Source organism: Saccopteryx leptura, chromosome 3 (genome assembly GCF_036850995.1).
Source record: "Saccopteryx leptura isolate mSacLep1 chromosome 3, mSacLep1_pri_phased_curated, whole genome shotgun sequence".
Taxonomy (NCBI): Eukaryota; Metazoa; Chordata; class Mammalia; order Chiroptera; family Emballonuridae; genus Saccopteryx; species Saccopteryx leptura.
The window spans coordinates 77,632,426-77,650,685 of record NC_089505.1 but is presented as its reverse complement, the minus strand read 5'-3'; the positions used below and the strand labels follow the sequence as shown (position 1 = coordinate 77,650,685).

The following is an 18,260-nucleotide window of genomic DNA, read 5'->3' as shown; positions in this document are numbered from 1 at the left end:
TATTATTAACCATATGTATAATATGTACTGTGTTAGAGTCATTTTGTGTCATTTTGGTAGGTGGTGTGCCCCAGGATTTTGTAAATGTAAAAAATGTGCCATGGCTCAAAAAAGGTTGAATATCACTATCCTAGAGGATGTCGAAATGTGGGACATGTTGAGGACAAGCTGTCCCTCTCTGACAGCAACCAGAATACACCTGGGCTTCTCACAGGTCTTTCCACTGCAGCAGCTTCCCAACCACACTGGCTTCTTCGTGATCTTTAGATCTCTTCCCTGCCTCATCTGCTTCCTCATCCCACCTACCTGGGTGGGAGGATACTATCATTTTCCTTCACAGCTCGAATTCCTAATTCATTTTGGGCCCAGGTGAGAAGACATGGTACAAGATTACAATGTTCTACAAAATAACTTTCCAAAATATTGTTTTCTGAAAACACCTTAATCATTCTCATTCTAGACACGAAGCTTTTGTTTCTATACCACAGCACAAATCTAAAGTCTACCTGCAAGGATGATGCTCCCATGTCATGTTCCCCCTAATGAAGAAAATGAAAAGCTGCAAGTAGAGAATAAACTCAGAAAGGAAGTCATCCTCACCCAGGGAGACCAGGTTCCTGTAGTTCTCCAACATCACATCCATGTACAGTTTCCGCTGAGCTGGGACCAGGCATTCCCACTCCTCCTGAGAGAAATCTACAGCCACATCCCTGAAGGTCACATCCCTGAAGGTTAATGGTTTCTGGAAGAAAAGACACATTAAGAGAAGTTCAGTCTGAGTTCATTATGCCATCCAATATGAAAACAGGGTTAGAAGTAGTTTTGTCCTAAGAGAAAATGATTGAGTAAGATCTTTTTCACACAGCAATATATATTTTCTCTGAGTGGGTGTGCGTGAAAGTGGATCACACAAACTCGATTAAGAGAGATGAGAAGCACGAACTCAAGCTTTGGGACTTTTACTTGTTCATTCACTGCTTTCTGATACGTACTCTGACCAGGTGCCTCTATCTGAGCCAGTGACCCATTGCTCAAGCCAGCTACCTTTGGACTCGACAGCATCCATGGCTATAATCAGACATTCAAGCCAGGAACCCCAGGGTTAAGTCAGTGACCTCAAGGCTTTGAACCTGGGTCCTCAGTGTCTCAGGTCAGAGCCTAATCTACTGTGCCACTACTTGGGTAGGAGGCAATGCTCTTTCTTAAAAAATATTTTGTCATCTTTTGTTTTCTTCATCTTTCACACCATAATATTCTCTAATTTATTTTCTAACACTGAGTAAAGAGGATTACACATGTCAATAAATCCACTACACAAAGTTGAATATCCAAAGAGAGGAATTTTAAAATTAAGGCATCACTGTGACATGGTAGGTCAGATGGATAGAGCATTCTTCTGATATACCAATGTGGGAGGTTTGATTCCTGGCCAAGGCTCATACAAGAAATCAAACAATTAATAAATAAGTGAAACAGCTAGTTCATGGCTTTTTCCTCTCTCTTGATGTAAAATTTATCAATAGAATAAATGTATCAACACAGGCATGTGGATCTGTCACTGCTCTATTTGTATTGCTCATGATCAGTTGTGTATATTTCTCAGGTGGAAAAGTCACAATGAGTTGGAACTCTAAGTACTTCCACAATTTTGACGTGGACAACAGTGAACTGCCATTTTCTAAAAATGCTGATTCTCACTCAGGAGTTCTGGGATGGGGCCTGTGTTTCCACCTCTAACAAGCTCTCTTTTTACCAGTGACACTAATGTCTCCAGTCCATGTGCCACACTCCTGAATAGTACAGAGAAAGAAAACATGGAGGAAAATGTATACATGACTTTGAGCTAAAATTTTAATGGATTTGTTGTTCTCAAAGAATAGGATGCATAGCAACCACAAATTTATTATACGTAATCTTAGAACAAGGTATTTCTTCCCTTGCTGTGAGAGTGCTTTGTGAAACAAACATACAGTGAAGAAAATATCTTGAGTTTTACTTCAAACGTAGTCTATAATTTTTCAAAAAAATGTACAGACACTGGCCAATACTCATAAGAAACCTCATAAACTTCTATAGTTATAGAAGTTTCTATAACTGATAATAACAAAAACTTCTTAAGCAAGAAGAAAAAATAGCTCAAATGGCCTGACCAGGTGGTGGTGCAGTGGATAGAGCATTGGATTGGGATGTGGAAGGACCCAGGTTCGAGACCCCAAGGTCGCCAGCTTGAGCACAGGCTCATCTGGTTTGAGCAAAGCTCGCCAGCTTGGACCCAAGGTCGCTGGCTCAAGCAAGGGGTTACTCGGTCTGCTAAAGGCCCGAGGTCCAGGCACATATGAGAAAGCAATCAATGAACAACCAAGGTGTCGCAACAAAAAACTGATGATTGATGCTTCTCATCTCTCTCCATTCCTATCTGTCTGTCTCTATCTATCCCTCTCTCTGACTGTCTCTGTAAAAAAAAAAAAAAAAAGCTCAAATAATGTTAACATGTTATGCACACCGACATAACAGAATTATGTACAATTTGAAGGTGATAGACTCAGACCTGTCATAGCGCAGTGAAAAAAGCATCAACCTGGAACACTGAGGATGCTGGTTCAAAACCCTATGCTTCTCTAATCAAGGTACACATTGGATTTTATGCTTTCTGCAGCTACCCCTTCTCTCTCCCTACGAATTGTCTTGCTCTTTCTCTCCTTTCTAAAATGAATTAATAAAAATCTTAAAGTAAAATAAAATGAAAAATATTGTGATTCTATAGTATCATGAATCACTTTTGAATGATAGTCATTTTGTTTTAGTATTTTTGAGACAGAGAGAGGGACCATCAGAAAAAGAGAAAAATGAGAAACATCAGTTGTTAGTTGCATCTCCTTAGTTGTTCCTTGATTGCTTTCTGATATGTGCATTGATGAGGGTGGGGGGGAATTAGAGCAGAGCAGGTGACCCCCTTGCTTACCCATTAGGGCAATCCAGCAACCTTGGGATTCAAACCAGAGAACTTTGTAATTTAAGCAAGATACCATGGAGTCATGTCTATTACCCCACATTCAAGCTGGTGACCTCATGGTTTTGAACCTGGGTTCTCTGTGTCTTAATCTAATCATCTGCCCACTGAGCCACCACCAGGCCAGGTGATACTCATTTTTAATAAACACAGTTGCAAGAAGTATATCCACAATAATAAAAAAAAAATTAAAGCAATTGATTTTTTGTCTCTAATTTCTTTGAAAACTTTTATGCACATTAGCAAAGAGCTCTGCTGTGACACTGTAGGCACACAATGTTAATAAAGAAATTATCTGAAAATGATCATAAACAATAATTTTTGCAAATGTTCATCAACATGTACCTTCACGTTCTGTTCCTTAACACTCCCTTAAAATAGCAAGACTTTTCCAGCAATCTAGTGAGCAAGTCTCTTCCAGCTGCTCTTCTTTGTTAAAACTTCTATAGTTATTCTGATCCGTAGAAGGTGCATTTCCTTAATCCTGTCCCACAGAAGTGACGCTACAACCACAAGAACATAAAGCCTATATTCCCTTATTGATGCTCAGGCCTCTAACTCATCCTCATAAGGATGTTGGACACAGTTGCCCTCCCAGTTTGATGTCACAAAGTGGATATTTCTAGTATTTAAAAGTTATTAGAGAGTAATGGTGGCATGAGAGATACCCCCTATCTCTCCCTTTGAAATTTCAACAAATTGAACAACTACAACACAGTGCAGTAACCCCAGCTGGGCTTATAGGCCACCTGAAAGATCCTCACCCCAAATGGACTGAGGTGAGGTGGGTTGAAAGGGCTGTGGAAGATAAAACACACTCACTGTCAGCTCTGAAGAGGAGAGAAACCGGCCTGACCAGGTTTTTTTTTTTTTTTGCTGCTCTGTTGGAAGGAGAAAGGGCCATGCTGCCTGGGTCTTGTTTACTGTGAAATGGAGAGTGAAGTCCACAAAGCTTGAGCCTCCTTCAGACAAGAGAGGCAGAGAGGCTGAGAGGCAGATGAGAAGGTGCTGAACTAAGGGGCAGGAGAGGGAGTGGGCTGAGCTTAGGGTCCCGGCCACACTTCCTGTGTCTGCCTGAAGTCCACTCTCTGCACTGAGACAAAGTGCAGGACCCCAGCCTCCCAGATGCCAACTCGCTCACCTCACAGGTCGGAAGAGTGGCAGTGGCAGACCCCACAGCTAGCTCTCTCTCACCTGAGAAATAGAGCTACACCACATTGGGTCCCCTGGTTCTTGAGTTGTGGGGAGGAGCACCCAGAGACCAAATCTTTACTGCTAAAACCTTAAGCCACAAAACCGAAAAGCTATATAGCGGAAGCTGTAAAACCCTCACTACATGCCACACTCACAATGACTGTGGCCCTGCCTGCATCATTAACAGGGAGGTCTCAGGGAAGATCTTCCCAAGAATCTCAGAGCCAAAACTTGAAGGACAGCAGCACGTACTGGAAATATAGTTAACCTTACAATCCTCAAAATAATTTTTCCTTTTGTTTCTTTTCCTCATTTACTTTCATTTTTCTTTTTCTTTTCATTTCTGATTTAAATTTTATTATCTTAATTTTTTAATTATTTTGTTTTTGATTTTTTCCTTTATCTTTTTCATCCTTTTCTGTACTTTTTCATCTTACTTATCATTATGTATAAAATATTTATATTTTTCATAACTTTTGTTTTAATTTTTCATTTTTTAGTTGTTTCTTTTTTTTTTTTTTGTATTTTTCTGAAGCTGGAAACGGGGAGAGACAGTCAGACAGACTCCCGCATGGGCCCGACCAGGATCCACCCGGCACACCACCAGGGGGCCATGCTCTGCCTATCCGGGGCGTTGCTCTGTTGTGACCAGAGCCACTCTAGCGCCTGGGGCAGAGGCCATGGAGCATCCCCAATGCCCAGGCTATCTTTTGCTCCAATGGAGCCTCGGCTGCAGGAGGGGAAGAGAGACACAGAGAGGAAGGAGAGGGGGAGGGGTGAAGAAGCAGATGGGCGCCTCTCCTGTGTGCCCTGGCCAGGAATCGAACCTGGGACTTCCACATGCCAGGCCGACACTCTACCACTGAGCCAACCGGCCAGTGCTAGTTGTTTCTTGTTAGAGTTCTTAACAATACCACTCAGAAATGCCACCAAGGTACAAGAAGTCAATACCATGGATACACAAGAAAGAGACGTAATTCAGATAGATAATAAAAAATCCCCATAAAGAAATCTCAACTACATGAAAATCTTGGACATAAAAGACAAAGAATTTTAAACTGAAGTTATTACAACATCTCAATAAATTGCAAGAAAACACTGATAGGCTTTTTATTGAGCTGAAAAACTAATTACTGAATAAAAAGAGTACTTCACAAAGGAGATTTAAGCTTTATAAAAGAACCAAACAGAGATGAAGAACTCAATACATGAAGTAAAAAATGAGGTAACAAGTTTAGCTAATAAAACAGGGCAGACAAAAAAGAGAATTAGTAACACCGAAAACAGGCAACTAGAGATGCTACAGAGAGCAGACTCACGAATAAAAAAAAAAAAAATAAGGGAGCACCTCAAGAACTGACGGCCTCCATCAGAAAGACCTATAAGGGTGTGACCAGGCAGTGGCACTGTGGATTAAGAGTTGGACTGGGACACAGAGGACCCAGGTTTCTAACACCATGGTCGCTTGCTTGAATGTGGGTTTGCTGGCTTGAGCATTGATGGGATCGTAGACATGATCCTACAGTCACTGGCTTAAGCCCAAAATTCACTGGCTGGAGGAAGTGGTCACTTACTCTGTTGTAGCTCCAATCAAGGCACATATGAGAAAGCAATCAATGAACAACAAAGAAGCTACAACAAAGAACTGATACTTCTCATCTCTCTCCCTTGCTGTCTATCTGTCCCTATCTGTGTGTGTGTGTGTGTGTGTGTGTGTGTGTGTGTCTCTCTCTCTCTGTCTCTAACCAAAAAAAAAAAAAAAAAAAGCAATATCAGAATAATGGTTATATCATTAGAAGAAGAGAGAGAAAATGAGATGGAGAGCCTATTCAAACAAATAATAGTTAAAAACTTCCCAAGCCTATGAAGAGTTAGAGCCTCGAATCTAAGAAGCAAACACAAGGCCAAGTTACCTCAACCCAAACAGGCCCACACATAGGAATAGGGACCATCTGCTTCTCAACGCCTACCCCACTCCCTTCTCTCTCTCTCTCTCTCTCCCTCCCTCTGGCAGCCAAAGCTCCACTTGATCAAGTTGGCCTTGGCACTGAGGATAGCTCCATGGCCTCGCATCAGGTGCTAAAATGACTCCAGTTACAATGGAGCAATGGCCCCAGATGAGCAAAGCATCATCCCCTGGTGGATTTGCAAGGTGAGTGCTGGCCATATGCATGCTAGAGTCTGACTCTATGCCTTCTTCTTCTTTTTTTTTTTTTTGTATTTTCTTTTTGTATTTTTCTGAAGCTGGAAACAGGGAGAGACAGTCAGACAGACTCCCGCATGCGCCCGACCGGGATCCACCCGGCACGCCCACCAGGGGGCGACGCTCTGCCCACCGGGGGCGATGCTCTGCCCCTCCGGGGCGTCGCTCTGTTGTGACCAGAGCCACTCTAGTGTCTGGGGCAGAGGCCAAGGAGCCATCCCCAGCGCCCAGGCCATCTTTGCTCCAATGGAACCTTGGCTGCGGGAGGGGAAGAGAGAGACAGAGAGGAAGGAGAGGGGGAGGGGTGGAGAAGCAGATAGGCGCATCTCCTGTGTGCCCTTGCCGGGAATCGAACCCGGGACCCCTTGCACGCCAGGCCGATGCTCTACCACTGAGCTAACCGGCCAGGGCCTGACTCTATGCCTTCTTATCAGCTAAGAGAAATACTTAAAAAACAAACAAAAACAGTTGTATCCATACTCATATCTGACAATTCTGACTACCAAGACAACAACGGTAACCATAGACACAGATGGACATTTCATAATGATACAGGGGACATTGTATCAAGAAGACATAACAATTCTTTATATGCACTGAATCAGAAAGCACCAGAATATGTAAGAAATCTACTAACTGATCTTAAAATAGAAGCAGACAAAAAACAGACATGCATGGATATCTCAACACATTATTGATGCCTTTTGATAGATCATACAAATAGAAAATTAATAAAGAGCCTGACCAGGCGGGCCCTGGCCGGTTGGCTCAGCGGTAGAGCGTCGGCCTAGCGTGCGGAGGACCCGGGTTTGATTCCCGGCCAGGGCACACAGGAGAAGTGCCCATTTGCTTCTCCACCCCTCCGCCGTGCCTTCCTCTCTGTCTCTCTCTTCCCCTCCCGCAGCCGAGGCTCCATTGGAGCAAAGATGGCCCGGGCGCTGGGGATGGCTCTGTGGCCTCTGCCTCAGGCACTAGAGTGGCTCTGGTCGCCACATGGCGACGCCCAGGATGGGCAGAGCATCGCCCCCTGGTGGGCAGAGCATCGCCCCATGGTGGGCGTGCCGGGTGGATCCCGGTCGGGCGCATGCGGGAGTCTGTCTGACTGTCTCTCCCTGTTTCCAGCTTCAGAAAAATGCAAAAAAAAAAAAAAAAAAAGAGCCTGACCAGGCGGTGGTGCAGCGGATAGAGCGTTGGACTGGGATGCAGAGGACCCAGGTTTGAGACCCAGAGGTTGCCAGCTTGAGTGCGGGCTCATCTGGTTTGAGCAAAGCTCACCAGCTTGGACCCAAGGTTGCTGACTCGGTCTGCTGAAGGCCAACGGTCAAGGCATATATGAGAAAGCAATCAATGAACAACTAAGGTCTCACAACAAAAAACTAATGATTAATGCTTCTCATCTCTCTCCATTCCTGTCTGTCTGTCCCTGTCTATCCTTCTCTCTGACTCTCTCTCTGTCCCTGTTAAAAAAAAAAAAAAGAAATATTCATAATATTCATCTCTAATGACACACTGGACCAAATGGAGATAATAAATAAATATTTACAGAACATTTCATCCCAAAACATCAGATTATACATTCATCTCCAGTGTGCATATAACATTCTCAAGAATAAAACCATATGTTGGGCCTCAAACTAACATTAACAAATTCAAGACTGAAATTATACCAAAGATATACTCTGATCATAAGGCTTTGAAAATAGAATTTAGCCTGCTCTGTGGTGGCACAGTGGGTAAAGCATTGTACTGGCATGCATAGGACCCAGGTTCAAAACCCTGAGGTTGCTGGCTTGAGAAAGGGGTCACTTGGTCTGTCTGAGCCTCGCGGTAAGGCACATACAAGAAAGCAATCAATGAAATACTAAGTTGCTGCAATGAAAAATTGATGCTTCTCATTTCTCTCCCTTTCTGTCAGTCTGTCCCTATCTATTGCTTTCTGTGTCTCTATCACAAAAAAATAATAAGGTATTAGTTCACATCATTGCAGTCTTATATAAAGAAACATAAAAGATCTAAAGTAGACAACCTAATATCACACCTTAAGTAACTAGAAGAAGAAGAACAAAAAAACACAAAGTCAGTGGAAAAGTAAATTAGTATTAATTAAAGCAGAACAAAAAGAAATATAAAATAGAAAATGTATAGAAAAAATAAATGGAACAAATAGATGATTTTATAAAAGATCAGTAGAATTGACAAACCACTGGTTAGATTCACGAAGTTAAAAAAAGAAAGCGCTCATATAAAACAAATCTGAAATGGAAGATGAGATATTACCATAGAAGTCATACATAAAAAAAGATCATACTACAATACTATGAAAGATTTTTTGCCACCAAATTCAACAACGTAGATGAATTCCTACAACTATACAATCTTTCCAAATTGAGCAACAAAAAAGTGGAAAACCTAAATAGACCCATAAGCAGGGAGGAAATAGAAAGAACTATAAAAGCCTCCCAAAAACCTGACAAGGGTGTCACACTGGATAAAGTTTGAACTGGAATGCAGAGGACCCAGGTTTGAATCCCTGAGGTCACTGGCTTGAGTGTGACGTCATCCAATTTGAACAGGAGCTGAGGAGCTTGAGCATGGGGTTACTGGCTCATGCTGGTTGTTAGACATGATCCACGGTCACTGGCTTGAGCCCTAAGGTCATTCGCTCCTGCTCTAGCCCCCTGCTCTATGTACATATGAGAAAGCAATCAATGAACAACTAAGGAGCCACAACAAAGGACTGATGCTTCTTCTCTCTCTCCTTCCTGAGTGTCAGTCCCTATCTGTCACTCTTTGTCTTCATCACCTGCCCCAAAAAATATTCTTTCCAGAAATAAAAGTCCAGGACCAGATGACTAAACTAGAGAATTCTACCAAACATTCAAAGATTTGGTTCCTATGAATCTCAAATTCTTCCAAAGAACAGAAACAGCACCATTACTCCTTAACACATTTTATGTGATCAACAATATCATGTTACCAAAACCCAGCAAGGATAGTACAAAACTAAAGAGAAAACAACAGACCAATATCTCTAATGAATACTGATGTAAAAATCCTAAACAAAATACTAGTAACTCGAAAACAATAACACATTAAAAAAATAATACGTCTTAATGAAGGGGGATTCATTCCAGAAGCACAAAGATGGTTTAATATACTTAAGTCTTTTACATAACACACCATATCAACAAAACAAAGAAAAATCATATGATCCTATCAATAGATGCAGAAATGCCATTCAGTAAGATACAACATCCCTTTATATTTAAAACACTCAATAAAATTGGAAAAAAAGTATCTCAATGTAATAAATGCCATATATGACAAACCATCAGCTAATATCATACTAAATGGAGAAAAACTGAAAGCTTTTCTACTAAAATCAGCAACTACACAATGGTGCTCAGTCTCTCCACTGGAAATTTTAGTCAGATCAGGGAAGAGAAAGAAATAAAAGGCATTCATATGGGAAAGAAGAAGAAACAGTATCATTATTCCAGATGATATGACACCCAACACCCTGACCGGCTGGCTCAGTGGTAAAGCGTTCATCCAGCATATAGAAGTCCCAGGTTCAATTCTGTCAGGGCACACAGGAGATGCACCCATCTGCTCCTCCACCTTATGCCCTCTCACTCGCCCCTCTTTGCCTCCTGCAGCCATGGCTCAATTGGAGTGAGTTGGCACTAGGCACTGAGGATGGCTCTATGGTCTCCACCTCAGGTGCTAAATAATGGCTCCAGTTGCAATGAAGCAAGGACCCCAGATGGGCAGAGCATCGCCCCCTAGTGGGCTTGCTGGTTGCATCCTGGTCAGGGGCATACAGGAGTCAGTCTCTGCCTCCCCTTCTTCTCACTGAAGAAAATAGAAAGAAAGAAGAAAACCCAAAAAACAGCACCAAGTAAAGTAAAAACAATAAACCAACGCAGTAAAGTCGCAGGATAAAAAATCAACATACAAAAGTTTATTGCTTTCATATATGGCAACAATGAAACTCCAGAAAAGGAACTAAAAAAAAAAATCCCGCCCTGGCCGGTTGGCTCAGCGGTAGAGAGTCGGTCTAGCGTGCGGAGGACCCGGGTTCGATTCCCGGCCAGGGCACACAGGAGAAGCGCCCATTTGCTTCTCCACCCCTCCGCCGCGCTTTCCTCTCTGTCTCTCTCTTCCCCTCCCGCAGCCAAGGCTCCATTGGAGCAGAGATGGCCCGGGCGCTGGAGATGGCTCTGTGGCCTCTGCCTCAGGCGCTAAAGTGGCTCTGGTCGCAACATGGCGACGCCCAGGATGGGCAGAGCATCGCCCCCTGGTGGGCAGAGCGTTGCCCCTGGTGGGCGTGCCGGGTGGATCCCGGTCAGGCGCATGCGGGAGTCTGTCAGACTGTCTCTCCCTGTTTCCAGCTTCAGAAAAAATGAAAAGAAAAAAAAAAAAAAATTATAAAAAAATAAATAAATAAATAAATTAAAAAAAAAAAAAATCCCCCTTACAATGCAACATAAAATATTATACCTTGGAAGAAACTTAATAAATGAAGTAAAGTTGCTATATTGCTATATATATAAAACTACAACGGATTATTTAAAGAAATTCCATGTTCATGGATGGGAAGGGTCAACATAGTTAAAACGGTCATATCACTCAAAGGAATATACAAATTTTTATTTTTTTATTTTTTTGTATTTTTCTGAATTTGGAAACGGGGAGGCAGACAGACTCCCGCATAAGCCCAACCGGGATCCACCCAGCATGTCCACCACGGGGCGATGCTCTGCCCATTAGGGGCGTTGCTCTGTTGCAACCAGAGCCATTCTAGTGCCTGAGGCAGAGGCCATAGAGCCATCCTCAGCGCCCGGGCCAACTTTGCTCCAATGGAGCCTTGGCTGTGGGAGGGGAAGAGAGAGACAGAGAGGAAGGAGAGGGGGAGGGGTGGAGAAGCAGATGAGCGCTTCTCCTGTGTTGCCCTGGCCAGGAATCGAACCTGGGACTCCTGAACGCCAGGCCGACGCTCTCCCACTGAGCCAACCAGCCAGGGCCTAAAAGGAATATACAAATTTAATGCAATCCTCATTAATATCCCCAAGATATTTTTTTGAAAATTGAAACAAAAATTCACCAAGTTTGAATGTATCCTTAAAATAAAACTGAATAAAAGCAATCCTGAGGAAAAAAAAGAATGAAGCCAGAGGTATTACAATATTTGACTTCAAATTATACTACTGAGCCATGATAATAAAAATAGATAATACGGGTAGAAAAATATACTCACAGACAAATGAAAAAGAATCGTGAGCCCAGAAATAAAACCACACGCGTGCGCGCGCGCACACACACACACACACACACACACATATGTAAAACTCATCTTCATTAAAGGAGCCAAAAATACACAATGGAGAAAAGAAAGCCTTTTCATAAATGGTGCTGGGAAAACTAAAAAGCCACATGCAATAAAATTAAACATTTTTATCCCCCTGCACATAAAGTAATTGGACATAAATCAAAGAACTAAACAAAGAGCTGAAACAGTAAATTACATAGAACAAACATAGGTACTAAACTCACAAACCTTGGCCATACAGAGCAATTTATGTACTTGACCCCAACGGCAAGGGAAGTAAAGGCAAAAATAAATGAGTAAGACTGTATCAAACTAAAAAGCTTCTACACAGCAGAAGAAACTGACAACAAATAGGCAACAAATTAAATGGGAGATGAGACTTTAAAACAACAGCTCCTATTAGGCATTAATAGCCAAAATAAAGACCTCACAAAGCTCAGTAACAAAAAAGCAAACAATTCAATTAAAAAATAGGGAGAGGACCTGAACATACATTCCTCCTAAAAAGACATACAAATGGCCAACAGATATATGAAAAGATCCTCATCTTCACTAGCTAGTTGGGAAATGCAAATCAAAACTACAACGACAGCCTGACCTATGGCAGCTCAGTGGATAAAGCTTCCACCTGGAACCATGAGGTCGCTGGTTCAAAACCCTAGATTGCCTGGTCAAGGTACATATGGGAGTTGACGCTTCCTACTCTTCCAACCTTCTCTCTTTCTCCTCTATAAAATGAATAAATAAAAATCTGAAAGAAAAAAAAGGGGGGGAAAAAACGTTTAAATAAACAAAAAACTAATGACATACCATCTCACACCTATTAGATTCACTACTATCAACAAGACAGGTAATAACAAGTATTGGAGAGGCTGTAGAGAAAAAAGAACCTTCATTCACTTCTGATAGGAATGGAAACTCATACAGCCATTGTGGAAGAAAGTATGGAGGGGCTTCAAAACATTAAGAATAGAACTACCAAGACCAGGCCATTTCTCTACTGGGTATCTACACCAAAAACTCAAAAACATTCATAGTTAAAGACACATGCAGCTCCATGTCCATCACCACGTAAATCACAGTGGCCAAGACATGGAAACAACCAAAGTGTCCTTCAATAGAGGATAGGATAAAGATGATGTGGTACACATACACAATGGATTACTACTCAGCCATAAGAAATGATGAGATAGTGTCACTTATGACAACATGGATGGACCCTGAGAACATTATCCAGAGTGCAGTAAGTATATCAGTGGAAGCTAAGAACTGTTTCCTCAGATAGGTGGGATGTAAAACTGAGACTCATGGACACAGACAGATAAAAGTGGTTACCAGGAGGAGGGGAGGAGGGGGAGAAGAATAAGGGGAGGGGTGTGGGGAAGGGTATAAAGAGGAAAGACAAATATAAGGTGACAGAAAATGATTTGACTTCAGGTGATGGCAATACAACATAATCAATAGATCAAATGCTGTGGAGGTGTTTACTTGAAACCTATATATACTTGTTGATCAATGTCACCCTGTTAAATTAAATTTTGTAAATAATAGTTATGTAAAGTAGTTAGTTCATGGTGGGAATTATTCATGACTTCAGGAGCCTGGATGGAGAGAAGGCACAGAAGGCTCTGGGACAAAGGAGGGAAGTATATAAGCTGCTGACCCTCTCAATTAAAAGAGCCTGGGCCCTGGCTGGATAACTCAGTAGGTTAGAGCATGGTCTTGAAGTGCAGAGGTTGCTGGTTTGATCCCTGTCCAGGGTACGTATAGAAACAGATCAATGTTATTGCCTCTCTCTAGTTCTCTCCCTGACTCTCTCTGAAATCAATAAAATAAACATTAAAAAAAAAAGAAAAAGAAAAAGAGCCTGACTGGTGGCACAGTCAATAAATCGTCAACCTAGAATGCTGAGGTTGCTGGTTCGAAACCCAGGGCTTCCCCAGTCAAGGCACATAAGGGAAGCCCCTACTACAAGTTGATGCTCCCCACTTCTCCCCCCTCTTTCTCTGCCTCCATCTTTCTTTATACCATCTAAAATACATAAATGAAATTTAAAAAATAAGTAAATGAAATAGCATCACTAGGCAGGAACATCAGAATTAGAGAACTATAGGGTGAGGGTCCTAAATCCACTGAAGTTAGGAGGAAAAGCAAACAGCCTCTGCCCAGGACACATCGCTTACCTGAGAAGCAGCCATTCTGTCCTGGTCCAGCTCCTGCTTGTTTTCTCAGGCAACAATAAGTTGAGGAGTCAAGTCTGCATTCGAGAATGTGTCACCACAGGTGTTCACACAGCCCCTCTATCCACTTTCACCACAGTCACAGACAGAAAGACCTGAAAATGTCACTCTCCTGTCCGTCCTCACTGGAGTCAGCCAAAAGTGCCCCTGCAGGGAGACCACACTGTATTATTTTCCTGTCTTCACCTATCTGTCCACACATTCCTACAGTAATGAGAACGGGCGCTGTTCTCCTGAATGTCCAAACCCAACACAACACCCTCTTCCCTCCCCTGACTGTCCCTGCTCCCCACTCTCACTAATACATCCCGGGTGCTCTCCTCTCTGGAGCATGTCTGTGCCTCCCCACTTACCTTTGCGTGTGTCTCTCCTAAGATTCCAAAGTTTCTCTTTTGCCTCTAAAACCTGTTTGCTGTACCCACTTCTACTTCTGTGACATTTTTTTGATGTGACATAGAGGGACAGATAAGGACAGATAGGAGAGAGATGAGAAGCATCAATTCTTTATTGTGGCTCTGTAGCTGTTCATTTATTGCTTTCTCATATGTGCTATGATAGGGAAGGGGAGGACTAAAGCAGAGCGAATGACTCTTGCTCAAGCCAGCACCCTTGGCCTCAACCTAGCAACCTTGGGCTTCAAGGCATCAAACTCTAGGCTCAAGCCAGTGACCATGGTTTCATGTCTATGATCCCACACTAAAGCCAGCAACCCAGTCAGTGCTCAAGCCAGTGACCTCAGGGTTTTAACCTGGGTCCTTAGCATCCCAGTCTGACGTTTTATCCACTGCAAAACCACCGGTCAGGATTCCTTCATTACTTCCAACTAAAATTTTTCGTATAAACAAACAAAAAAAAACCCCAGAAAGCAAATGTTTCCAGGATCCTTCCAGCTAATTCCTGGGCTCACCCTGCAATCACCTGGAGCAGCTCATAACAACAATGCTACCTGGCCTGTGGTGGCGCAGTGGATAAAGTGTAGACGTGGAACACTGAGATCGCAGGTTCAAAACCTTGAGTTTGCCTGATCAAGGCACATATGAGTTGATGCTTCCTGCTCCTCCCTTCCTTCTCTCTCCCTAGCTACTCTCTAAATTGAATAAAGAACTAAACAAAACAATGCTGCTCCATCCAGAGCAGCTCTCCCAAGTTTTAGGAGGATGGTGGAGGTGATGTCCTTCTTTCAAAATCAAGCCATGTACTCAGACCGCAGAATGTAATGCTTTAGCTTTAATGAGCACACAGATCCCATGGGGATGAGGGCTTCAATCTAAGTTGTGGTTCTGCAGGTCTGCAGTGGTCCCTGCATTGCTCCTCCAGAGCTGTTTTCAGCAGCTCTGGCTGATGGGTATCAGAAAAAGCACCTCACACTTTTGGATACTATGAGGGTAGTTTCACCCTTTAAGTCACTTATTCAACAGACAATGAAAAAACGAAAAAGTGGCTGAACATTTGATGAACTCAAGACACAAGGCTCTGACTGCTAAGATCAGACATCCCTACCATGTGCACAGTGAAATAGCCTAAATACCAATGGCTCTTTCAACATATGATAGACACTAGGAAGTATGTAAGGCTCTGAATTTAAACTTGACACAATATATTTAAAAGGAAAACAATATGGAATCATTTTAATGAAATGACTCCTAGGATTAAAGATTTAAAAAGTTGAGACTGCGTCACATTTGGCAAAGAATAAGTTTTGGTAATGGCCTTGGCAAGTGGGCTCAGCTGTAGAGCGTTGGCACCGTGTGTGGAAGTCCTGGGTTCATTTCCTGGTACTAGTACACAGGCTAAGTGACCATCTGCTTCTCCACCCCTCCCCCTCTCCCTTCAATAGATCTTTCTCTTCCTCTCCAGCAGCCAGACCTTTATTGAAGCAAGGTGGCCCCAGACACTGAAGATGGCTCCATGGCCTCACCTCAGGCGCTAGAATAGCTCCACACTAAAGTAAATCGACTAAAGAGCAACAACCCTATATGGACAGAGCACCCCTAGTGAGCCTACAGGGTGGATCCTAATGCGGGTGCATGCCTCCCTGCTTTTCACTTAAGGGAGGGAGAAAAATACAATTATAAGCTGTGCTTATGAGATATCACCAATGCTTATTTTAAAAGGTATTAATCACTACAAGAAAGGACATATTCAAAGATTCATCATCAGAGTTTTTTTTAATGAATTAAATGTGAGACGTGTAATAAAAGAGGTAAATCCATTGGGACAAAAAAAATTTATTTTCCTTCCTTCTGCTCACCAGCCCCCTCCCTGCTCGCCCTTCTCTCTGGTCCCCTCTACCCTCCTCGGGGTTTCTCCCTTTTCTCCCCCTCGCGCTTCTCTCCCCGGTTACTGTCACTCTCCCCGTCGCGGTCTCGTCCCCCCCGCACCTCCACGTGGCCGTCTCTTCATGGCCCCTCACTGACCTCTCCTCCGCTCCCGTGTCTCTCTCCGTCCCCTGACCCCTCCCAGCCCGCTCTGCGCGTCCCCGGGGCCCCTTCGCTGTCGCCGCTCCCACACAGCCCTCCCCGCGCGGGGCCAGGAGCTCTCCTGGGGACCCCGCGTTCTCGCCCGAATCCCTGCCCCATGGAGAGTGTGCTCTTCCTGACCCCGGCCTCTGATTAAATGGGGTGGGGTCTCAGGAGGGGGTCCGCAGATCACCAGGCCCAGCGGGGTGCGGCCACACTGTCCGCGTCCGTCTCTCGGGAATTTAAACAGCGTGGGCGGTGGGGGGGCTGCCCCCTCGGGACCGAGGCAGGACACCACGTGGCAGGGGGTGTCCCACGCCCGATGGTGGGGGTACACGCGCAGGGCGGCCTCAGAATTTCCTCGGAAACCGAAGCGGAGCCCCCACCCAGCAGCGAAGCGGGCAGGCTCGGGGCCTCTCACCGGGACTCCGCACTCACCGCTGGGGACTCGGGAGCGGGGCTCTCGGCGTCCGCAGCGACCCTGTGGCTCCCCGCGTGGACGGATGGGGACCGAGAGGGTCAACTTTAAATCGGGAAGTCGCCCTCCAGATCCCGCGTGATCTTCGCTCTAACCTCTTCCTGTCTGTAACAACCTGCGCCTGCGCATTGCTTCACCCCCACCCCACCCCCACCCGGGGATTATTGCCTGAATGAGCGCTTCTGCAATTGGCGGGTTGTGATAGGAGGCGGGTCTATAACTGAAGGACAAAATGGAGAGGGGCGGGAGCGGGGGCAGGGCCTGACTCCATTATGCTGCTCTCACTGGTTATAGCCTTTTCTTCTGTGTTGGTTTAAACCAGGGGTCTCAAACTCAACTCAGCATGTGGGCCGCAGAACGAGATCACAGCCGTTCGGCAGGCCGCACTAGGTCTACAAAAGGCAACTATTACACAACACTTTTCTCACTGCAGTTGAAAACAAAAAAAAATCAGTACAACAAGCACAATCGTACATGCAGTTTACTCAGTGTCACAAAACGACCAGAAACTGTAGTTCGCATCACAACTGCTGTTAACTAAGCTAATATCTAGCTAGGATGCTAGAGAAATGAAAAATACAAGTAGGCCCCTAGACTTACTTAATTTTATCCAAAATATTTTGAACTTCGTGGATTAGTCTGTGGGCCGCACAAAATTGTTCGGCGGGCCGCATGCGGCCCGTGGGCCGCGAGTTTGAGACCCTGGTTTAAACTTAGTCGTTCCAGCCAGTGCTCGATTTATGACCACAATTGGTTCAGACAAACCCATCATAACACAATTTGGTCGTAAATTGAGTAGGCTAAATGTATAGTACTGTGAAATGATGTTATAAAAATATTTAAGTCATATTTTATCATAATTTTCTTTCATTATTGTTATATAATTTTCTTTGTTCATTTTATGCCATTTGTATCATCTCTACACCATTTTGTTTCTTATTTTTACATTCATCACGTTTAAGTAAAACACTGCATTACCAGTACAACTGGTTTAATATTTGCAAAACATACAAAATTACAAAATACAGGTGCATACAAAAATACAGGTGTAAAAAATACCATAAAAAACATTTTCCCAATTGCAAAACATATCAAAATATATAAACATTTACTTCTTGGCAGGCTGAGGCGAGACAAAGACAATTTCCTCTTGGTAAACATCTTGGGAGGGGTTTTATGAAAAATATCCAAGACACAAAACACAAATTGCTGTACTGAGTCTGGTATAACAGTTGAAATGGTGCACACCGAGATGGTAGTGCTGCCAGAAGCTGGTCTGCACTGTCATATGCCCAGCTGGACAACGCTTGCACTGCCAGATGCAGAGCAGTCATGGCTAGCGAT

General features: G+C 43.7%; 1 protein-coding gene across 3 annotated transcripts in view; it reads right to left on the bottom strand.

Moving 5' to 3' along the window:
* The window catches only part of LOC136399334 (zinc finger protein 91-like), a 944,498-nt gene extending 927,487 nt beyond the window's left edge, over positions 1 to 17,011 (bottom strand). For 2 of the 3 annotated variants that reach the window (XR_010750139.1, XM_066374391.1), the window contains exons 1-3: positions 16,877 to 17,011; positions 13,923 to 14,126; positions 601 to 742 (exon numbers count right to left, since the gene is read on the bottom strand). Coding sequence is in view for 2 of the 3 variants with exons in the window: in XM_066374391.1 (XP_066230488.1) it covers positions 601 to 742; positions 13,923 to 13,937 (157 nt within the window). In the remaining variant the exon portion in view is untranslated. Of the gene's footprint in view, positions 1 to 600; positions 743 to 13,922; positions 14,127 to 16,859 lie in introns of all 3 variants that reach the window. The other variant, XM_066374392.1, reaches the window with a different exon arrangement.
* Positions 17,012 to 18,260: the final 1,249 nt, after the last annotated feature.